Source organism: Rhea americana, unplaced genomic scaffold (assembly GCF_003343005.1).
Source record: "Rhea americana isolate MKP2758 unplaced genomic scaffold, rheAme1 scaffold_13, whole genome shotgun sequence".
In the NCBI taxonomy this organism is placed as follows: domain Eukaryota; kingdom Metazoa; phylum Chordata; class Aves; order Rheiformes; family Rheidae; genus Rhea; species Rhea americana.
Genome location: NW_028185372.1, coordinates 6,923,810 through 6,948,806, shown reverse-complemented (window position 1 = coordinate 6,948,806; position 24,997 = coordinate 6,923,810). Strand labels below are relative to the sequence as shown.

Below are 24,997 nucleotides of genomic sequence, written 5' to 3'. Positions count from 1 at the left end.
TCTTCACTCAAGAGAACTCAAGTTGTTTTGCTCCCTGTGGGATTGGACTTGGTGAGTGCATATCTTGGTTATCCAGCCAACACAGGTTGCATGAGTCTTCATCTGGACCTCTGTTTTTCTCTATGTAGATATGCTGCCACCATTCTCACATTATCTGTATGTTTTCCAGTTGCGGGAAAAGCATGTGCTTAGATAAACACAATATTCTTGGTGAAGAAAACATGGAAGGCAAAGTATAGATGCGTCTTTTTACCAGTTACCTGATTGATTCTTACTATTTCTTTTCAACAAATTAATAGAAGGTAACACATGCAGGGAAAAAAAAAAAAAAAGGCTAATATGCTGTAGTACTTTTTAGCTTTGTTAAAGAATTGCCTGAAGAGAGTTGATAGATGCTAGTAGCTCCCCAAAGCCTATCTCTGCTTTAACTTAAATGCAGCATCTCATGCAAATCTCAGTAGTGGTTTTTGCACCCTCAGCACTTCTCTGTCCTCATTCTCGTCCACCTCGTTTGTCCCAGACCTGTCGTAATGTGTCTGTATATATCTGTATACAAAATGCCTATCTATTTTGAAAATCTTCCACTCTCTCCACAGTGATAGATTATACAATATTTTTTTTTCCGTAAGTATCCCTCCATATTCTTCTTACAGCTCTCTATCTTATTCTCCATTTCTCTTGTCTCACACTTGCACTTGCCAGTATTGCATGCTCTCTGTTTGGAACAGCATGTCTCTGCTAATTTGCCAGGCACCCTATTTCCTCATCCAGAACAGTTACGAATCTTCTTTAAAATACATTTCTTTAAGCGATCAGTTATGAAAAGGGTAGCGTYTTGTAGCCACTAAAGATAACCAGGATGGAAAAGTGCATCTGTTCCACAAACTGCTGTGTAGATTATTTTGTGGATTATGTGTACCCATAATTGTATTCCTCTTTATAGAGACTTATGAGCCAGAAATACCAGCCATTTCTATTATGAAGCTAAGTGCAAAGCTCATCTAGGAAGTGTTTCAGATAATCTTTTGTAAAAAGCAAAATTAAAAACAAAGTGAAAAGCTGTACAAAGTAGTCATACTAATTTCTAAGGCATCCATCACTACCTGTGAGAAGTTCTACAAAAAGGTTTCTGATGGTTTTGAAGTTTGGTCTAGGGAAATCATTCAGAATCATAAGGAAGACAGTCTTGGGTTTTCATTTTTAAATGAAAATGGTCATTCTTAAAAAAAAAAATAGCTCAGTTATATCATTCTGAATATCATGTGGTTTTAATTCCTTTGTTGTAAATTTTTGACATTGTATGTACAGACTTTGGAATAACTGGGCATATAAAGATCAGTTGACAAACAATTAACTTTATAAAGCTAGAATTTCTGTGAGAATTTCTATGTCTGATTTTAATCTCAAGATAGCATTCATGGAACTATCTCTGTGAATAGGTTACTGAGGAGATCTGTTCCAGATGACAGTAGTATCTCCATCTGTTCCCATCAATTGAGGCACATTTCATTCTTGTCCTTGTCACATACAAGATACTCCATCTAGATCCAATAGATACGAGGTATAGGTGTTTTAGGAGGATTTTTTATTAGCTAAAGATGCGTTGCAGGGGTCCTTCTAGACCCACTCTTGTAAGTCACTATTTTCATAACGTATCAGCAGAAGAGCATGTGTAGCCAGTCCAGAGGCTGTGCAGTTTGCTGTCTAGTGCACTGACGTAAACTGGAGTGGATTTCAATTTAGTTTTTAGCATCAGTGGTGATTTAAGCAATGGGTTGCACTCTATGGTTAGTAGGTCAACATTTGTGGTTTCTATTTAATTTGCCAGRATTTCCTTTCCTTTCCTTTTCTATTTTCCTTCTTTAGACATGACTTTTGTTACCTCTAATACCATCCTTTTCTTTATTGCAACAGTTAAAAGATTTCTTTTTTTGTTTCCTTTAAAGTCTTCTTTAGCAGTATAAATATACTCTAAGCCTCTAATTATGTTTCTTTTTTTTTTTCTAGGCCACCTGCAAGCTTTTTACCTTTTTAGCTGCACTGTTAATTTTCTTTAAGTTACTCATTTTATGTAGTTTCTCTTTTTAAAACTTAATGTTACATAATGGATTTTTTTGGCTTTTTCTCTTCTCCAGATATTTTGAATATGAGCATGCTTTGGTCACTGTTACAGCCAGCTCTTTTGTTGTTCATGTACTCAGGGTACAAACAAAAATTACCTTTCTCTTGAGTTTTTTAAATAGTTGCTCCAAAAGTCAGATTTTTATGCTGTCTGAAAATGTAGTGTCAGCATCACAGTCCAGTGAAACATTTACTCTATCCATACGGGGAACTCGGATCTCCCTTTATTACTGCATTTCTTGTCCGAGCACCTTTCCTTCGCAGTTAATGTTATGGACCCAGCAAATTAGGAAATTTTAATTTACTTTATATCTACCAGTCCCCTACTTGAAGGGTTCCTTGCTTGATCCTGTAAAAGTCTTTGAAAGATCCAGATCAGTGGGAACACCGCCTTAGGAAAGACATGACTGAGCTGCTTTTGGTTACGTATCATGTACACATATTATTACTTTTTTTTTTTAATTTCAGTGTTCCCAGTAAAACTGTTCAATATAACAGCAATCTTCTTTTTGTCCACTAAATTCTCTGAATCAAGCCCACTAGTGTATGTTACTGTCTGTATCATACATTTGTTTATAGCAGATTAGATAGAGTGGAATGGAATTTTCTTGTGTTGATGAAATTTGGTATTGACATTTTGAATTCTGATGAAAAGTAATACTTTCAAACAGATTTTATTGATTTTGAGTAAAAACTAAAAATGACTCTAATCCTATATTAGAGACACTAAATTTTCCTACGTCTTGTGTTTGTGTGTGTTGTGTACTGGATAGATGAGGTTCGGTAACAGAACGTGCACGGGCTTTCAGCGCGACTGCTTACTCAGTTTAYGTAGATCAATTTAGTAACATCAATTCCACACTGCTATGCTAATTTTTACCAGCTGCGGTTCTGGGCATCTATCCTTCTATTGTGTCTTGACTTTTCTAGCACATAGATTAAGCAACATTTGATAACCATATGCTTAGCATATTGTGCCAGTGGGATAGGACTTAGAAGGTGGAGTGTGGGAAGAGTGGGAATAATTGCAAATGTGTATTGTTGGATTTTATTGACTTCAAAATGTGGCAAAAATACGATGTCAGCTTCTCTATAAAACAAGTCCCCCATGTGGAGTCAATGCATGCAGTGAGGTCCTGTAAAGTACTAGTAAAGACGTCCTAAAATAATGTGGATTTAATTGACCACATTTTCCTCTGAAGTTGTATTTTTAAAACTTAGCAGTCCCCAAGTAAATACATGATTATGCTATGTAAATGCGTAACGCATGCGTCAGTGATGTGGAGTGTGTTCGAGTGTTTGGGTTTGCTTCAGCATCCACGAGCAGGCAGAAGGCTTTTCACCGCTGCGCAGCAGAGGAAGGCGGAGGAGCACCTCTTGTAGGAGACCTCTTCTGTRCGGGTTACAGCGGTTGGGGACGCGGTGAAGCAGTTGCTGCCRAGGGCCAGATTTTGCAGGAGCCACCTAGGTAAAGTGGCCACTGAATTTCAAGTTCCCTCGGTCGTTTTGGTGATGGTTTAGTGTGCGTCCTCTTCAGAAAATCCAGTAAGAGCGAGTGTGAGCAGTGACCGTCAGGCGGAAAGCAGCTGCAGGGGAAGGGGAAGGAAAGCGGCTGGAGAGCCGGGAGCGCGTCCCARCGGGAAGCGCAGCGGTGCGGACAGCGCGGGGCGTCTCGTTGTGCCCCTCCGGTTTTGTGCCACTGTTCCCTCTCGCRTGTGTAGCAGAGGGTTCCTTTTGCAGTCTGGAAAAAACATTTGTTTTTAGAACTGAATGACTTCTGTTTTAAGGGGGGGGAGGAATTGTAGTAGACTGCAGAAGAAACTGTGTGTATATGCGAATTTTCTTCTGGAAGTTTCGAAACAGTAGAGCTGGTTTGCAAAACTCTAGTATTTAGTAAACTCCATTGTAGTGTGAAGTTTAAATGAGGAAATAGCAGTAATATACCATGAGGTGACTCTTGGGTCTGTGCTGCTTCTGTTTTAGTTATTTAACACTGATGAGCTGATTAGTGTTCGTTTCCTATGTTTGGCTTAGAGGCAAGTCATCTAGCAAATTCTTTKCTCTGTAGGTACCCCTAAAATAGCTGTTACTTATGTGRATAGAAAGCACTGTGCTACGATGCCATGATCAAACCTTCCCATTTCAAAAGCCGCTCAATGATCACTTTTAATTTTAATGTTYGTTCGGGACCTCTTATTGCAGAGACTCTGACCTGATGGTCAGATGTGAAAAGTGGTGACATCACGCAGCTGATTTTAYTACGTTTTGATTACACACCAAGAAACAGTAAAGTGTGGTAATTTTTTAAAAATTTCAGCACCACATAAATAATTTCTCTGCAAAGCTTGTTTCACTAAATAAATTGATGCTGTTTTACTACTGAAAGAGCAGCTATACCTTGGAGTCTGCAGGCACTGAAATACAGCTCAGAGTCATTGTGTTTTTCTTGGCTAGGGGCTACGTTGGTAAGCGATGTTGTATTTGCTTACGAACGCACGAGGCTCGGCGCTACCGTGCTGACTGCCATCGTTTCCTTACGTATGCGTTTCTAGGCGGTTAAGGCTTTTAAACCTGAGCAGCCTCATTAAAACGTAATGGCCTTTTCCTAATCATTTCTTCAGATGGTACGGCCTTATTTCCGGAGGCTGCGTAAATAAGCTTGTGGACGGATTTCAGCGGGCTCAGGGGGCTGATGGCGATAGTCTTCCAGTAGGGGGGGTGTGGTGGACATCCTCTCGGTTACTGGTCCGCAGGATCTCGAATTACTCGGCCATATTTGTCAGCTTAACACCAGCAGGCCGCTTCGTCAACCGGCAGCGCTGACACCTTGCTCTGCGGCGCTCGGGCGGCTCGCGCTTGCCCCCGGTTTGGTGGTCGGCGAGGCTGCCGCCGAGGCGGGCCGGAGCGCGGCGGTGCCCCGCTGCCCGRCCGCTGCGGTCGGCGCCGCGCTCTCCCAGTTGAGCCGGGTGTTAGCTCAGCTCCGGAAGACGCCACGTTACAGCCCTCCCGGGGATTAGTGTTTGTGTTTTGACCCCGTGTTACCGTGCTAACATATCCCGTACTGCTATGTCGCTGTGATAGTGGTGCCGAGGAATAGGTACGTTGGTATTAAAATACTGGTTCGTGTCGGACCTATTTATTCCCACTTGTATTTTTTCTGAAAATTCTCTCAGGGGGAGTGAATTTCAAGTTCCTCACTTCTTCGCCTGCGTGTTTGCAGGTCATTTTTGAGACGCTTCTCCTTTGCCAGAAACAGTTTTTTTGGAAGGTTTCACCTGTGTCTTGGCAGAGGGAGGCCGGAGTTCCCATCTCGGAGCGGCAGGTTTTCTCCTGACAATTCTGTTGCTAGAAGCTCCATCAAAGTCCTTTTCTGGACAATGTAAGAAACCCTTCCTGCCTCCTTGTCACTATTGAATTGTGATTTTTTGTGAGTTAAATCAACTACAGCCGGTTCTCTTCTATTAGGCTGCACTGTTAGTTAAATAAAACTGTTGCGTGCCTACTGGGAAGAGCTGCACGGGGACTTTGCAGCCGGCTGGGGCTTTGGAAGCCTTTTCCTGTTCTCTGCAGCCCGGCGCAGTGCGGCTCCGGTTGCCTGTCTAGGGCCTCTGCTGCCTACCACAATACTAGTAACGGTTCCGGTTGTTGTGCATATTTGTGGCTCAGTCTGCGATAGGAGAAAATTAAGAATGTTTTGGCAGGAAATGTAAGGAACAAGAATGTGCAAACTAAGTTAGGACCAAATATTTCTGTTGGTTTGTTGACAATAGCAAGTATTGATGGATATAATTTCRATGTAAAAACTAAAGGTCTATTTTGACAAGTCAGATGTGAGTAGACTCTTGGATCAAATACCATCAGACTAAAAGTTTTATGAAAACAGCTTAATATAATCTATTGATCAGAATAACCTGCAAAATGCTGTCTTTTTCCATGCAGCATTAATAGGATCAAAAATCAGATATGACACTGTGCTTGCTAATTTGAAAAGTGATTACAGTATGATACTAAGTTAAAATCTTTTATTTTGCATTCTTTTGGTGGGTCTGTGTTTCTGACCTGATATTTTGATTAGTGTCCATGATGACTGGTCTTTCCAAGAAACTGCATCTTCTTCAATATGTTTTGTCAAGGCTTGTAATAACCTTATACCTTGTAACTCTATATTGCCTCTTATTCTTACACCTCCTTGCTGCATGGTTGCTGCAGAAATACAAACAGAATTTGGTTATTTCGTTATAGCCATTATTACCTATTGTTAGTAAGTAGTTTAAGCTTCCTGAAATATACTGGATTTTGAATGAAGACCATCATAGAAAACCATCATACCTCACGTATAATACTTACTACTAAGTATATGCCTAGTAGTGCTAATCAAATCAGCATTCTAGTTTTCTCTGTTTAATTCCCTAAAATGACTGATTTTGGAAGAATTTTTATTTTTCTAGTGCTCTCAAGGCCATTAAGAAACCCTTTACTGTAGGTTATCTTTGAGTGGAATGCTTAAGATTTGTAAATTTGTAAATTTTTGACAGTTATTGTTGTTAGATTAGTTTGGCAACAAATTTTGTGTCTTAAACGTTTACCAGTAGCAATATGATGAATCATACAGCTTTCATGTTAAAGTAAAAACCTAGCTTAAAAATTCTTACTGCTATTTTTGCTGTTTTGCCATATTTTTGAATGTTTTTTCATTTTTTTCTGAACACTTGTTTCATGTGCTTTGCTCTGCCTTAAGTGTGTATAAATCCTCCCCAGACCTCCCATGCTGCTAAATGTATTGGTAGAATGGTAGCTTCCAAGCAGGTCACTCACCCCAAAAGAAAACACTTTCAGGTCACAACATATAACCTGTATTATAAGAACAGCTGTGAGTAAGATTCTAAAAATGAGTATCCTTGATCTTTTACATGTTAGTTTGGAGTGATTTTTGTGTGTGTGTGTCTCATCTTAAAAAATAAAGTATGTTGTGACTGTGTTATTAATAGATTTATCTCTTTTTTTTTTTTAATAGATCAAAAAATATTTTGAACTTGAGCCACTTGCACGTGGAAAGCGCTGGATTCTTAAACCCTGTTCCTTGGATGATATGGAGGCAGTAAAAGACAGCTTCTCCCTTCTAATAAACTTATTAGAAGAGAGAGACTTCGAACCTTCAAGAATGTGAAACGCAGGAGAGAAGAGTGATTCTCCGGTCATCACTGTACCTGTTCATTCTGCTCACAGCTTAATTATGATGTGGTATCAAGACTGTGCTATGATATATTGTTCATACACAGTTATTGCAGAGTACCCTCTTGTTAAATTAAACACTCTGTGAATCAGGTACACGATTATTTCCAGTAAAATTGTCTACACTACTGAAATAGGGAGTTCCTCTTTGTTTACCACTAGTTCTGCACACTGCATGTTGCTTTCTTGTGTTGTCATCATCCTTGATACGAAATTTTGCACGCACAAAAATAACATAGTCTATAAAAGAGGAATTCTAACTGCTACCTTGGCTTTTAAAAATAACTAATGTCTTAGGGATTTGTAAGACTAATTTGTATTAGCTTGTTTACTGACCCCACAGTCTGACTAGAAAGCACAGCCACTGAGAATCTTGATGTATGATACCTTAAAAGCAAGGAGTTTCTTGTTAATGCACAGTTTAGTCTGGAGTTTTGCTAAATGAAAATATAATTGATGTGTTGGTTGATTCCTCTTCTAAAAATCTAATGCATAACCTTGTCAAAGGCATAAAACATTATTTTGGTGGAAGTTTCCTAAAGAGGAAATAAAGGCACAGATGTATGTGCAGGCAGCAGTATTTGTTAAGAATAGGTGATAAAAAGATGGTCTGAGTAACAACATTGTAGAAAATACACGGAAGTGAGATAAAGTTATTACTTTCACTGAAACTTGGTTTTTATGAATAGAAGCAAAGCAAATGTCTCGTAAATCAGCGGTGGAGGCATGCTTTATTACTAGTTTGAAGTGTGACTGATTTTAAATAAGGATTGCCTTCTGCATCATTTGCTCATGAAGTACTACTGTTATCTTAACAGTGCCAAGGCATCTATACCACAAGTAAGGGCCTGCCAGTGTTTGTATTATAAGCTTCTCTTTTCAAGGGTTTATAACTTGTTCTCTTGAACTTCCTCTGGGCTGAATGTTACTTAGAAGACAAAATAGTATTCATTGGATACAACATTTGTAATACATTTGGAAAAATCCCATTTGGTTCCAGTAACACAATGCATATTTCCTCTTTCCAAGTTTTCCCTATTGTAGGTCTGCTGTTTTTTTGGCTGCCTTCTGTTGGTTTTTAAAACCATATCAACCAGTTTGGTCTGTTAAAGAAATGTGCCAGGTCTGTGGTTCACAATTAAGTCAGTCACAACAGGGTACGTGCAGACCAGTCACCGGACTGGTGCACGGCTTGAATGTTGTGCCTTGTGCATTCAGCTCCCCGTGTGCATGAGTATCTGCAAACACAAACTGTAGTCATGTGCCAATGGTCCTTCATTGATTCTGCTTCTCATATGTTTAAACTTGCAAATCATTTTTCAGGACTTTAAGCAACGTATCCTTCCACTCTGAACATTTATTTTTTAAGTTTAAAGTATATTGTAGTTTCTCACTAGTTTGTTTGAGAATTAAAAAATAACAAGGATCAGCTTATAAAGGCTTATAAAAGCCAATTTTTTATTATTTGTAATTATACTCTTTGTTAAAAAAAACATGTTTTTATAGCTCCTTGTTTACTTTTTAATCTTCATGGATTTCTTGGCTCGYTCCTTCAGAGCTATATCTGCCCAAATGCATGGCGTGGTAGTCACTGTTTCAACTTTCTTCCTATTATCAGAATGAAGCTGGGAAAACTGGTAAGCTCATTGTTTAATTTTGTAATAGAATATCCAGAAAGCTTTGCTCATAAGCCTGAAGGACATCTCTTCTTGCTTTGTTTTCTTCTTTTTCCTGCCAGGTCAATCTCCTCAATGCTCAGACTCTTGGAAATACCCAAGAACTGGAATCATTCATTTTAAAATACAGGCTGAGGAGTCCTCTGGTGGTTCCAGTTCTCTCTGTACAATGTAGAAACAACCCAGCTGCCCATCAGTTTCTCTTGTGTGGCTTAAGGAGGCTCCTTTTCCTGAGTTTAAAGAGGAACTGGATTTAATTTGGAGCTCCAGACTCTCTCTCTTAGCTAACATGAGTCTCCAGATTTCCACGAGATCCCCAGATTTCTGTCCTAGTTAGGGACAACGACAAGTAAGAAATGGTGGGGAGGAGTGAAAGAAGTGTTTCCCAGGAGAAGACAGGCAGTTTGGGGAGGCAAAAGGAGGGATTCAGAGCTTTTACTGCTCTGTTTTTTTCATTTAACATTAGTTAGAAGGTGAGAAGTAAAATGTTCTTGCTATTTTTCCCTTACTTTCCCGTATGAAAGTGAGGGACCAATGGCACAAGTGATTTGTATTGTCAGTGAGTCTGGCCCAAAGATTTTGGTTTTTTTGGTTTATATTTTGGTTATGATTTCCCAACTATGCACTGTTGGAAGGTGCTACGTGGCTAACATTTAAAAGGCCCAACTAGGCAAAGAGGCATGGCTTTGGCGTATGCCAGTGTAGTTAGACAGGGACCTTTTGATGCTTAATACCAACTGCACAGGAGCAGTGATTGTTTTCATAATGATTTTAAATATTCTTACTAATAGAGTGATCATTCCTTACCACAGGTTGAAACAATACCTCATAACTGATTATGGCTAAGACCAACGCTTAACTTTACTTTGAATGTAGTTCTTTTGTGGTTTTGTGTTGTGGTTGGACTTAAATGGATGTGTACCTTTTTAATGTCTAAACACCTTCACCTTTTTATGGAGGGATTAAAAACATTCATTGCAACTCCTGTCAGACTTCCTTGTCTAAAGTGTTCTTCAATACTATGGCTATGGTAGACTATGTGAGCACTGTGCAGTTTTTATTCAGATGACCAATCTCATTTGCTTTTTTATCTTTTCACATGTGTTCATCATTTAGATGAAATAAACTTGGGCACTAGGCTCTACTTTCCATGCAAGTTCATTAAGGAGTGAACGTTGTCTTTTTAAAAAAGATACTGTGCTTTAATGTTCTTTAGACATCTGTTGAATTACTTTGTGTGTGTATGTGTGTGTAAGTGTATGTGCCCACATTGGGCTTCTTCTCAGACCTGTGGCTGTCTGCAGTGTTTCAGCCGTCAGAATGAAAACATTATCAATCAGTATCCAACAACAGCTGGTTTTGACAAGCTTCTGTCTGCTGCCTAATGCTTTACAACTTGTCGATAAGACTTCTTTGTCTACCCATTCTCAGCTGGTAATCCCGCTGCTTCCATGTTGTGTCCTGTACTTGTACTTCTAGCATTTGTATGGAAAAAAAAAAGTTAAATCTTAGTGGGTTTTCATATTCTTTCTTGCTGTATAATGTTCCATGTGTATCTTAGCTTGCCTATTCAAATGCGCTTTACAGAAATCTGTGATGTATTATTTCATTTAACTTCTTGCATTTCATTATATTTATAGAAGTTGCAGATTTTTGTACCGTATTAGTTAATACAGTTGCCTTTTTGTAATGGCAATTAATTTATATTACAAAAGTTTGTATCTTTACTGTAGTTGAGAGTATTAGTTAACTGCCATGTTATCTTTACTTTATACTAAAAATACAGTGTCTATACACAGTAGTTCACCCATTCATGTGGACAACTGCCAGACATGAGAAACTTGTACTGTTTGTGATTTATACACGATTTCCACTATCAAAAACAAAATGAAAATAAACACCGTGTAGAGTTGAGTTGTTAAGTTTGGATTTCTTCAGTATTAACTGGTTTGGGAGCATAGTTTATTACCTTGGTATGGAATCTTCAAAATAAGTTATTTAGTACTTGATGAAAACAAATGATTACTACACAATAGTTGTTAAATTATACATAGGTACACATAAACCTCCAAAAATTGGTTGATTTATTTCCACAGCAAGGTGTTGTTGCTCTGGAAATATTTCTGAAATATATTGTGGATTTATTGCTGGAACACAGCTCGGAATAATCCTCATACGGTGATCCCAAAAGTTAAATTGAGGGACATGTTTATATGACTAGAACGTATTTTTAAATACATTGACACAGTACAGGACATATACCAAGGAAAACATGAAAAAAGTTGAGCAAAGAAAGATACTGTGGGGAAAAGTTAAAAACTTGCTGAGACAACGTAATCTTAATGTTATTCTATTACACACTGTTTGAGTAGAGAAGATGCAAGTTGTGACACAGCTGATGGAAGTACAGCACTGCTCAGCCAGACTGCAGGTTCCTGATTGAGCTCTTGGGGTATGTACATTATTTCTGAATCTGCCTCTTATCCAAAACTGGGATGGAAATAGATTTGTAAACGCAGAATATTTTCTTCATTGTTTTCTCTCCTATAAWTAGGGACAGAAAATATACTAATCATGTCTCATTTGATAGATCTTTAAAGCATTTTCATTAGCTCATTAGCCCTTTGACCTAATAGTTCAAACAAGTGAAAACATCTGTTTGTGTCAGCTGTGGGGTTAGTCATCCAGGGCCTAACACGGCGATGAGAGAGCCCCCATCTCCCACATGAAAACAAAAACTGTACCTCCTCAGTCTCTGGAATCAAAAAGGACCCCTGGAATCAAGCGGGGCTGCGGAATTAATTAGATGAAGATCATTTTTCTTCAATTCTCAACTATCATGGGTGAGCTGAGTAACTGCTGTGTGGGTTGGTCTGAAGATCACATCTAATTAGATGTGGTGTGATTAGTTAGTGGGAGAAAGTTGTGCTTAATCCTAGCTTCTTTAAAATATTTTAACTTTCAMTCCAGTTACTTTTTTTTTTAAGAAGCCAAAAGTATGTTGTGTATCCTGCTTGTTTTTTCACCAAATTTTATGGAAAAAATGTGATGCACAGTATTCTGGTGTTCTCGGGTGGACTGTGTTCAGGACAACCTGTCATGGAGTGGGGTTTGGTGCCAAGTGTGCGGAGCACTYCTGCTTACGATCTGTCTTATGTATGCCTTCATTTTTACAGCACTGAAACTGTCCGGAGAAGGTAGGTTTTCAGATACGAATATTGGTGCTAACAGTCTGTGGCAATAAGRTTGTGAAAACAGAAGGGACAGGTTGTGATCATGAGGTTGGCAGGTTCACAGTAAAACCAATAAGAGTGCTTAGCAAAAGGTCCTGCGGTCACTCAGGATAACTAAGAAAAATTAAGTAGGTATTTAAGGTGTGAAGAGGAGAGGTGACCTGTAATCTATGCTCAACCGTACTACTATTATGAGAATGGAGAAAATCATTGACTGAAAAAAGCTTCGTTTTGATAAGAAGCATCTTTGTWATGAAAACCTGTTGTATAGTTCATTTCTAAATTGCCTCTCATATGAAAATTCTGTATGTATTTTTGAACCTACCCACATGCTAATAAGATAGACATGAATTGTAGCTTTCTATTATGATTATGTGCAATATAAAGAAAGCAATATGTGCAATATAAAGAAAGCAATTCACAATTAATTTTCTCAATTCTCCCCATTAGAATTTGAACTAAAAATGCCAAAAAATAAGACTAGCAATCACAGTTCTCTCCTTTTTTTTTCAACCTGTCACCTTGAAGAAGTGAAACACCGTTGTTCTTTTTTTTACTATGCCCTGTAACTATAATTTATTGCATTTCAGCGTGCACTGGARAGTATTTGCCTGTATTAAACGAAGCAAGATAAAAGTAAATCCTTTTGTTGTCTGGCAGTTTTCATGAATGAAGAACTGTCCTTCTCCTAAGGAGACATTTACCTTTGCAGTGTAGAGGTCTCCTGTTATCTCTTTGTTATAAATTGCTGCTAACTGAAATTCTAAGTCTTGGAAGTCCCAAATAAAAGATGTGGTACTTTTTAAATGACTGTCTTGCATAATCCCAAAGATAATGTGGAGGAGAGAGCAAAATCATGACTTGCATATACGTGTTGCAAAACCAAACTGAAATTTAATGTCCGCACAGCAAAGGATCTGGTATTTTAACAATGTGACAGCCTTGGATTTGGAAGGTTGATAGATTTTTTCAGGATCAAAAGGGCATTTCGTAAAAAGTTTAATTTTATGGTAGGTTACGTTGTGGGCCTGTCAACTTTGACATGGCCCCTTTAAAGCAACAAGTCCTGCTGTGTGTTAAGGTTGGCACTCTAAAAATTTCTTTTATAGAAATTAATCCATTCTGCACTCTGTTAGCACATGCTAAAACAGCATTTCCTTTCCAGTGTCACCTCATCACATTTACTTGAAAGCACATATCCATTTTCCACTAGTATGTCTCTTGTTGGGTTTTTTGAAACAAAAGCATCATATGCRTATCATAGCAGACTGTTCCTACTAAAAATTTTAATAGTGTATTCTCAGAGGAGATTTTGCCCCCAAATTATTCCTTTTCCTCAATTCCAAAAGATTCCCTTTTTGAGCTCCTATGTAGTAGTCTTGTATCCCTTTCAAAGTCCCCATTTCTTCTGATGTATTTTTAATGCTTGTAACAGCACGTCTATTAACAAAACTGTATCAGAACTGTTTTATTATAGAGTTCACATGTACAATGTCTTTGTAAGACATAAAGATTTAAGATGTGAATGGGATTTCACCACTTAAAGGTAAGAATGTCTAAACCAGAGTGTCTATGAAATTGCTTTTCTGTTTAATACTGAAGTGCACAATGCAATCTCACCATTCCCTCAATATTTACCTTGCTGCAGAAAAGAAAAGAGCATTTATTGCCAGTACGGTAAACTATAACAGCCTTAGTTCACCCTCACTAAAATGCCCTGTTTGCCAGCCAGATAACTGTAATCCTCCCCGATTTACACGTCTCTGCTTAAGTTGAAAGCCTTTTCTGAAGCATATGAAACTAAGATTAATTAAAAAAAAAAAGAGAGAATCCTAATTTCCAAAAATGTTTTTGTACATGATTTGCAGGAGTGTGACTGATGCAGAGAAGTTCATTGTTTACCTTTAGAATATAGAGCATGACCTTTTGGTTACAGTAAATACAGTACTGCAAGTCTGGTAAAGTCATCACGTATATTAAAGGTATTGAGACCATTTACCTCACATTCCTATCTATTAGCTTCCACAATTAACATGATCCACAGCTGAAAAAATAATTCTAGTTGTCAGTGATAAATGAGGTGAAATCGTCAATCACTGAAGTTGACAGTATTATTTTTAAAAGATATTACAAACAAATGTTTACCCAAAGATAGCAGTATGTTGTTGAGATCTTGTTCCTGGGGTTCTCATTTCATTTACATAGCAAACTGACTTTAGTGTTCACTTTCAGATTAAAGAGCACTTTTTTTTTTTTTTTTCCTGTAGCATCAAGAGTACCTAATGTTCAAGCATCGAAGGCTTTAGCAGAACCAGGACCATTCCTGGTAGGCCTGGCTCTGAGATCAGAAATTCAGCTTTTTCTTTTCTTTTCTTGATTTGTCTTTTATTCTCTTGTTCTGATGTATGGAACTGAGGTTTGATTCAGGGCTATCTCCACTGAGAGGTGTCAGTACTATATAGCCTACTATAATGGGCTATATAAATATCATGCCTGTTTTTAGTGCTWGCTTTTAATCTCCAAATAACTTTAATACCAAGGTCAAATGTTGTGTGATGTTTTGATAAGTTGATGGTAACTTAGACATTAAAGAAAATGCATGCAATGTTTGTAGAGGAGAAATCTCATTTGTTTCTTCCCTTTTCAACACTGAGGAGGAACCTTCCATAAAATGACTTTGAGAAGATGAATCTTCTTGTTCTGGTTGCCTGTGAGAGATTCAACATGCAGTTTTGCCTTTAGGTTTGGGGCAAATTAAACAGAAGACAAACTATTTCCTCTTTTAAGTTTGGCRTTTTTTAATGTCTGGATACTGGTGATTTGCATGTTCTCAAGCAGATCAGCTGTGGGAACCACTTCACGTCTAACCTGAGTAAGACCTGAAGGAGGTGGTGAAGCCCACTACTAGTCCATGTTTCCGGTTACTGATCTGATCCTTTAATTCCTGCTTGCATATCATGCCTAAAAAAGCCCTCAGCGTTCACAGCTGCGTACACAATTCCCCCACGTCCTGTGAGTGTGCCCTCTGAGTGGCTGTCGGGGCAGGTGTAGCGGCGGGGGTCTGAGCAAGACTGCTTAGGCCAGTGTGACAGAGAGGTGTCCTGGCACCCAAAGGGATCAGTCTGTTTGCAGTTGTCTACAGATGAGAGACAGTATTGTGGTCCGTCTCCTCCTGAGTGTGCATGAAGACCCATTTCTCGACATCTTTCTTCATTTATACGTTAATGGCATGTTTTGGTTTGGACCATACTTTCTACTTTAAGCCGGCAGACAACTCTGACTCGTGCAATAGCTGATCTTTGAGGGTTTATCTTTTACTAAAGGAGGAGTTACTGCAGTAGGACTAGCTTTAAGGTTCAGTTCTATGATTAAAACTGCAGGGTGTGATGCAAATAGCAACTAAAAAATATGACTGTCTTAGTTAAGGGGTTAGAGTATTACTAAAAGCCAAGATCAGACATGCCCAAATCCAACTGATTAATGCTGCAAATGGATTCTGACTGATTAATCTTGGAATTAAACCAGAAAAAGTTGACTATGTTAGGTTTGAGGAAGGGAAAGGCAGCTGTGCTTGAAAAATGACTTGACCATTCATTTTCCTTTTCCATAGAGATGGATGCCAAGAGCARACATAGGCTGGGTAAGCAGGAGGGATGCAAAAGCTTAGCTTAGTGTGATTGGGGATGGAGGCCACCATGTGAATGGGCACTGTGAGCTCTGGCTATATGGTCTGTAGTAGAGATGATTGTAAGTCGGTGACAGGTAGACCATGAGATATTAAATAAGAACATAATAGAGCTGAGGGGAGAAGTCAGTCTAAGGAAATATAGATAGTCATTCTACCTTGCCAGGCCACACTGACCCATTTCTTCCTCTAGGGAGGGACTAAAATCACCCAGCAGCCGCTATCCTGCAGAGTCCCACCGCTAACTGGTGATGTGCCTTTAGCATGGGAGCTGTGCATAAATTGCCGCAAACTGCATGGGGTTCAAGAGCCACAAGCTGGCCATGCCTGACTTATTGAGATAAGCACTTTTCAAGATGATGAAAGAAATACTAAAATGGGAAAATCGGTAATGGTGGCATGCCTCCACACCTGTCATGCTGTGTTACAATTTCAGTCTTTGATTGTTGGTCCCATAAAGGTGTTGTTTTTTTTCATGTTATTAAAGCAATTACAGTTATTATACTAAATTTGTCCTTTCTGAAGGGAGCAAGAACAAATGAGGGAGGATTTGCATACAAATTGAGTCTGAATGTGGGGGGAAATCACAGCAGGCCTGCTCAGCAGACAGATGAGGCGGTGATGAGATATTATAAAGGAGCACGGGCTGGAGTCGCCCTCCTCTGCAGCCCTTGCTGGTGACCCTTTGTGGAATGTCTCCCAACTGTCTGGCAGATTCATTTGAATGAGAGACAGTTTGGCTTACTGTCATCCCGCGCAGATCAAAGCCCGGCTCCTAGGTCGGAGGAGACATTTGGAAGACCTTGCAAACAGCTCGCGCGTCCCCTCCCCCCAGGGGCAAGGCCTTTACGCAGATGAGTGATTCAGACCTCTAACATACTATTTCTTTCAGAAAAGTACCTCTGTGTAATGCCATCTTCTTCACCGTAATTGTTCCCTGGTGTTTTCAGGCATACGGGCTCATTTAGTAACAAAAATACCTGTGTTTAAGTGCTTGGTGTTCCCATCAGAGCAGACGAGCTGGGGTGCTGAGTGACTCCTGGATCCCACTGCGCTGGCTGGACTTAGCATGTCTTGTCCTGGGAGATGTGGCAGGAAGAGCATCACGTCTGGGTACAGATGTCCGTAGATCAGAACTGCAAGACTATTTAGATGATAGATTCCAGAGATAATTTAAATGAGAACAGAGTTGGCTTTGGGGGCATGGAAAGCCATTTAGAGTGTCCCGGTTCCTCACTGTGCCTACCCTTGTGTTTTTAACTGATGAGATTAACATGGTTTTGCTAATGGAAGAAGGGTGCTTCTAGCTCACAAAAAAATATGGAAAACTTACGAAGCATTTTGATATTTCTCTCTGGGACCAAGTTTTATGCCCCATACAGATCAGTGGAGTGAAAGAAACGTGTGTGGTTTTCTCCAACAACTTGGAGAGCTCCAAGCCATGCCATGAACATTAGAACCTTAAGTTTACTGAAAAATCCTTGCTCATAGCACCCTGAAGGAGCACAGCTTTTTGACTTTGAAAGTGTGTATTGGTAAGTGGAGGGAAAAAATACAGATGTGAACAACAGATACTTAAATATTAATCCTATCTCTGACCCTGCCTCCTTGGCGCTTTTAGCATCCCTATCTGTGTAATATTGATTTACTGCCGCTTGCTAAAGGGTCTGAGGGTTTCATTGAGCACTGAAGTGCTCAAATACACCAGAATGTGGGATTTTCTCAAGGCTATGGGGCTCATCCCTTTATTGACATGGGGAAATATAGCCTACAACCTTTGTGCTTGCTACCTTGCATCAAGAAATGGGGAGAGAAGTTCCTAGGTACTTTAAATAATCCAATTGCCTCTTTTAAAGAATGTCCACTGGTTAATATGGAAACTAAAAGCTTTACCACTTCAAGCAATCAAATTTGAGAAAGTTTATGATCTGGTTTAAATATTGAAATTTGACCCTCTTGTTAGGTTTGGACTAGATCCAGCCAAGCAAGCCTGGTAGTGGATAACTGTAGTGTACATTAACTCTCTGAAATCACTAGTAGCTGAACGGTGTAGTTGCAAAACACATTAATTCTGAATAAATCCTTGAATCATTAGGTAGATTCATTAATCAAATGGTAAAATATAAAACAAAATAGAACAAAAGGAAATAAAAAATGCCCTGCAATTCCAAAGGCTGACATGGAGAAAATTCTGCAGCCTTCCAGTCTGCACTGATACTGCCCTGGACCATGCCATTTAAATAACAAAGGATACTGTTGTAGTTTAAATAAACTAATGTCATTTGATGCTAAATGGGATGATTTTAGTTCACATAGGTTTAAAAATTGCAGTCCATTTTTTTTTTCAGTAAAAATATTTGATTTTACAGTTGCTTTTATAAGTGGAAGAATGATCTGAAATGGTGCATCTTTCTGGGTCAGCATCTTCAGCGATATTATTAGGCAAGAACTGAGTTGTTTTCCTAACTTTTCATTTATTACTCTAGGATGTCAATACAGATAAAGGTATGGTACATTGCTCATTAAAATCAAACTGCAAATAACCTGTCCGCTTAAAGATGCATATTATTATTATTATTATTTTTTAACAGTAACAAGTGTGGTAGACATCCTGAATTAGACCAGCTGCAGGTGTTGCTGGATCATCTCCTTAGCTATTTTGAAATGAGTCGTGTTTCAATTTCAGATCCTTTTCAAATGTAAGCAGGCACTTGGTCAGAGTATGAGCTACTAGAGATGCGACTGTTGCTGAGTATCTATCCCTTAACAAAGACAACTGTTCTGCATTTCTGTGAGGGTTCAAGACTGATCCAGAAATACTCATTTATTTCCATAGTTAAACCAGTGAAATAGAAATTACTGGCTAGGCATTCAGATACAGGATTTTTGTTAAGTGCTTAACCAGCTTTTTACTGAGGTATCTTTTTCTATAGCTTCACGGAGAAAGATTTCGTAATTTTACTATACTATTTGAATTTGAGAAAACAATAGAAAGTATAATAAGGCAGGAAAGCTAAATTTTCTCTTCTAGGCAATGAAGAGAAACCACTTGGCAGGTAAAACATCCTGCTGTACAAATCCTGGTGGACTCATTGATTTACAAAGATCTGTTTAGTTCTCACAGTTATTAAACTAGAGGTATTAAGATTTGGAGGCCGTCACCAACTGGTCTTAATCACAGTGCAAGTTATCAAATTTCTCTTAGGTCTTATTCTCACTTCATAAAGCAAATGAACAAACTTTGCTTCTGTCTACTCTGTGGGTCAGCAATCAAAAAAGGAAGAAAATAGCTCAGGCTGCTGAACATGGTAACGCTTGTGCGTGTAATTTCTCCTCATACGGTATTTGGTCTTTAAATAATATAGAAATATATTTCTCTTTTTTATCCAATATTTTAAAATGTTTTACTCACTGTATTTTTGCTTATTTTGCCCTGATGAGGATTTTTTCATAGTTCACTCCATAAATAACAATGCTAATTTTTCAGTTGCAACTGTAAAACTTGTTCAGAAAGCATTTTCTGCTGTAATTGGTTCTGTTAGAAACCTGTTTTGTTTCTTTTTGTCTATATCTGTTGCTAGTATTAACCCTCATATTATGCCCTCCATACGTATTATGCCTTCCATAAAAGGTTCTTCAAAGCAAATACTTTCAAACATGCTTCTGCACTCCTACTGAAAAACAGATCTGAGTGTTCAAAAAACATACAATATGTTTTTATTTAATGCAAATAGATGCAAGAAAAAAAAACATGTTGACCTCTCTCCAGTAAGTTTTCTCAAGAACATTCCAAAATACATGTCAGCTTCCTTGGCCTATTCAACCTTTCCAGATGCATCATTCTCCTGGGTAGCTAGACAGATGTAGAGTCAAGTGGGACTGCAGATAGGCATGTTGGATACCACCACTGTACTGAGATGTGTGGTGGTAGGGTAAATGCCGTTTTTTTTCCTTTTTTTCTATTTTAATGTTTCTCATGAGGAAAGTTTGGAGTTTACTCATATATTTGTGGTTACAGAACAAAGGAAAGATCTTTTCTTTAAAAATAGTGCTCCCAATTAATCATTTATGGGACATCTTACCTGTAGTACGTACAGGTGAATGTTGTGGATGGTGACCTCCAGCTGGCCTGCAGGCAGCATCTTCTCAATGGAAGGTGGTGCTTATGGCACAGTGTAATGCAAGGACTGACTAAAGTCGTACTGTAGTTTCTTTACAGCATGCCACTAGCTGTGTTCAGACCATCGCCTAACAACATTTCAAGATCTTTGAGGGAGATGGTTTTCTACTAGCTGCATTTTAGTTTCACTCTCCCTTTTGAAGCAATTAAAATCTTGCTGGGAAAAGGGGCAGTTCTTACAGCTTTGTATTGAGAATTTTAACAAAGTGTTACTGTTTTTAAGGTTTGCCAGTTGTTGCTAGAGCTTCCCCTGGTGAGCAGCTAGAGCCTCCATTGCCTATCTGATAGGAATGGAGAGCGCTTGTGCTKCTGACGTTCAGGCCATCATCATATAAACTGTTGTTCGCAGGAATATGTAACACATTTAACTACACACRTTTTTGTAGGATGACTGCTATGTGACGTTTACCTAAAATATCTTGACTCACAACATCCTCTACTAAAGTGAGGGGGATTTTCCTTCTATTTTGCAGAAAAGGAGACCAAGATTTGCAATAATGTTGACTTTATCAACCAGACTGTATTATAGTAGTGCTTTCCTTGTGCAATTACTCTTCTAAACATGAGACTACCAAAGTAAAGTTGTAATTCTTTAATTGTAAGATTCCTATAGCACTTTCAGGAGTTTCAAGGCCTTTACTTTGTTATCTTTACCAAATGGTTTTGATGACAAGAGGCTTAATTTCACTAATATTAATTTCTAAGTGGTCCTGTTGAACCCTGTGAACAGTTGGGACTCTCTTCCGCAGCTGTGTTTCAGAGGAGACAAGGTAGGGTCCCAGCATAGCTTGGATTTTAGTTTTCTTGGAGAGTCCTTTGGGATAAAAGCTAAGTTTTGCCCCACAGTACTATAATTCTATGGAGAAAATGTGCGTACAATAGTGCAACTCCACCTAAGAATGACAAGCTTACCTCTTGGCTCGTATTAAGATGATGATGGAACAATTGCTTTCATGGAAGGCTAATTTTGAAGAGTCTTTTGTCTAAGCAGTTCATAGATTCTGGCATTGTCTTTTCTGATGTATTCTGTTCAAGAAAGGATCTATTGGGTATAGTTCATTTCTTTCAGCTGTAGCAAACCATTCACATGTATCTCCCGAACAATGTGAACTCAAACCCAGTCAGCCACAAAGAAAGGATATGTGTTCACAGTTTAGAATCTGTCCATATTTCAAACCCTTTGGATTAAATTGTACTACCAGCTATCTCAGATTTATGGACAGTTCATGTTTTACTTAAATGTATTATTCATGTCTTAACCATAATTCAAATCAATTAGTTTCTAGTTTTTAGACAATATGAAATTCATATTTGCATATGAAGCTGAGTTGTGGAACTGTGTACTGTGATTTTCAAACTTCAGACTATTTAAACCAAATGACCTCCTGTGACTRTTTCAGCCTCAAGTATTTGATACTATGTGAAATTTATTTACAGTTTTAGTGGAAATTTAGTGACAGGGATTAAAAGCTTCTTAAATGGCAAGTTATTTAAGACTGAATAACTTTTTAAATGAAAACAATGTTTGCAAATAAGCTGTGCCAAAGTTTTATCTCTCTTCTGAAAATGATGTGTCTGTCTATACAGACTCACTAGAGCTGAAAAGCAGTCGGTGATACTACCACACACTGAATCACCAGTGCCGTTTCTCGCAACACACTTGGTTTGTCTTTACGTCTCTCTGTATCTACTGATGCTGCACACCATGAAAGAGGACTGCATGTAGATGTATTGCAGCTTATGCTTGATTTAGGAACACGTGGGAGAATATATGCCTAGTTTCTTTCTGGTTTCTTCCCAGAGCTGTTTTTCCATGCTGCTTCATGCAGGATTAATTTCCATCAATCTTATTTTTCCTGTCTAAATCCTTTCCGATGCAATGCTTTGTTATGACTAATACCCAGGTAAACCTGAAGACCCATCTGGCTTCTTTGATAGTGGGTTTATTGGAAGAAGCATATTTCTCCCCTACTACCCCCTTTCTTGCCCGTCACAGACACAGTGCCATAGCCTCGTCTTGCACCGAGGAGCAGCACAAGGAAGCAATGCTAGYGCTGAGCAGTGTCGCCCTTTCTCAGAGAAGCCCAATCTAAATAATCTACCACACTCTTTGAAGTTTTATAAACCTTTGTCTTACTTCACAGTTTTCAAGCCAAAATAAACAGGTTGACTGATTAAGTGTAGCTTTATTGTAAATCTTCTAACAGTCATCTATCTTCTACAGCCTGCACGCACCAGGGCAGCAGGCACAGTTGCGAGAGCCTTGCCAAAAGGAGGTATGTTTGCTGCAGATTCTAAACATATGACACAATTTTTGTGCTGTATCATTTCAATTTTGTGCTGTTATCATTTCAATTAAGAGATTTCTGTTCCTTTTGTTCATGGGGACAAAAGGAAAGCAAGCCAACACGTAACAAGCCATCCCTGGTTTGCAGTGTTGAAATAGATGACACGTGCTTCACTATCTTCACTGTATCGGTGCACTCAGAGCTGGGTAAGTGAACTAAAGAGGCCTATGGCCTTAAATAGTGGTGTTTCTTTAATGCTTTCTTTATTTATATTGAATAAGAACCAACACTGTTTTTTAAGAGGTTGCATCTACCTCTGTCTGTGTTCAGTCTTGCTCCTCCCTCCCTCCCCCTACTCTGTCGCCTTTCCTTGTTAATTCATTTAAACAGGATTTCTTTCTGCTCAATTTGCATTCAAATGGCTGTCAGGGGAATTTATGGAAATAATATAAGTGCTTTTATCATTGTGTGTTTAGTCACGTGTGCTAATTTTCAAAAGATGAACTTGTCTAGCATCTTAGCGAAAAAAGAGTCAAGCACCAGCCTTGTCATGGCTACAAAGCCAACAATGCCCAGACCAGTGCGGTTTAAAATCAAAAACAAAACCAGAAAGACCAATTAATGATTGCTTGGCTCAAATGATGTATCTTTGTCTGCTGGTTTAAATGGCCTGTCCCACCCATGGCTTGGCAGATCTTTACTGCCTCCTCATCTTGCACCTCAGTAGCAAAAGTTCCCTGTCTCTGGACTCAGCATATAATGGATTTGCTTTTTTCTGTGTCTTTAGCAGTGAAACACAAATTTACTGAGTTTTGGAAATTGCACTTCTTCATGTGCTGTTTCTTTTCCTTAATTGATGTTACAGCAGTGGCATGGCATCTTCCTCCCTCCCTCCCTCCTTTCCCCCCACCCTTGATTAGCAGAAATTCACCATAGGCCTCCACAAAGTAGCAGTATCTGTGCGTGACTGAGTCTTTGAAAGATGGATTTATCTCTTTTTCTTCTCAAAATGGCAATCAGCAGATTTCCCAACCCCCACTGCACATGGTAACATCTTCAGCAAGTTCACAGCCAAGATGAACTTGACTTTGACCAACTCCAGTAGCAACGGCTTGTCAACTTGACAACTTAGTTACTGCTTAGGGAATATGAAAGACTCCTTGGTTTGGGTCATTTCTGTCTATAATGAAAATAGCACTGACTGCAGCACCTAGCATGTAAGCTTAACTGGGATTTTTGGCACTTGATGATAAATGCTTCCTCTTCCTTTTTCCTGAAAATTTCAGAAATTAGTAAAGAGATTTGCAAAAAGAATTTAAGTARTTAAAAGAAAAAAACAGTTGGTGGGTGGGGTGGGGTGCTTTTGCAGACAAATAACCGGATTTTTTTTTTTAAGAGGCTTTTCTGATCTGCCACTAAGGCACCACTTTGGGAAATCATCCATAGTATTTTGATATATTTTCTAAAAGTAAGGGACAATCCATGCAGTGTAAACATGAAAATGACACATTTCAGGCCTTTCAGCCTAGTGAGTTGAAGTTAGGTTTTCTGTTGCTCTGCCCTTCTTATTTAAAAAATATATAAGTATATAAGAAAGAGAGCAATTCATTACATGAATGCTAGTTAGTGATTTATTTGTAAAATTCCTAAGAGGGAGTAGGGTCAAAGGGGGGGGGCACAAAAGCTTTCAAATCTACAGATCAAGAAAATACATTTGGACACTGCATTATTTTAGTGAATGATAATGCAGACCACAGACAAATATAGAGAAAAGGAGAAAATACATTCCCTGGCTCAGCACAAGCTGGGAATTTATTGAATGCTTAGAGCCAGGGAAACAATAATTTAGAGGGGAGTATTTCCCTGGATTCTGCACTACTAATAAATCATTGCTGGTCATGCAATTTTCAGTGGTCCCAGCAATGATTACGGCTTGCATACACTGATCACACTTAGGAACTACATATTTTTGTTTGCACTGTTCTCTATTTTACTAACAATCTRTGTGCATTCAGCTGTTAAGGAAAAACATTTTCCATATGTAAGGAAAGAGGAGTGTGTGTATGTGTGTGTGTCTCTCCTTCCACACATATCCCTGTATATGCACACATACCACTCCTTGGGTCAAAGGAAAATATTGCATGTAATACAATTGTTATCAGAATTACTCTCAAGAAATATCAGATCTTGGAAAATAGACAGAAATAATAAAATACAAATGAAATGTTATTTTCTGAGCATATTTTCCCTGCAGAGGACATGAAGCAATCGTTCTAAAACCTGCCTATCTACCTCAGCTGCTGTGAAAATGGGTTGCTTTGTGTTCATAAATAAGTTAAGATTCTTAAGAGAAAAACAATTAACAAGGGGACAGTATTAGCTCATCAGATTTGCAGTATATGAAATACCGAAGTCTTTACCTCAAGCAGCTGTGATTCTTTGAGATATCAGCATGCATAAGGACAAAGTTGTAGTAAAATGGGGGAACAGCCTCTAGGRATAGGTGCTGGTCAAGCACCAATTCTCCTAGCACAAAGCCTGCAAAGTGATGGAGGAAGGAATGAGATTATCATCTCACTTCC

The 24,997-nt window shown here is 38.7% G+C and overlaps 1 protein-coding gene across 2 annotated transcripts in view; it reads left to right on the top strand.

Moving 5' to 3' along the window:
* The window catches only part of ARL15 (ARF like GTPase 15), a 216,623-nt gene extending 205,680 nt beyond the window's left edge, over positions 1-10,943 (top strand). For both annotated transcript variants that reach the window (XM_085326426.1, XM_085326428.1), the window contains one exon: positions 7,136-10,943. In XM_085326426.1, coding sequence (XP_085182552.1) covers positions 7,136-7,288 — 153 coding nt within the window. In that variant the 3' untranslated portion in view covers positions 7,289-10,943. The remainder of the gene's footprint in view (positions 1-7,135) is intronic.
* Positions 10,944-24,997: the final 14,054 nt, after the last annotated feature.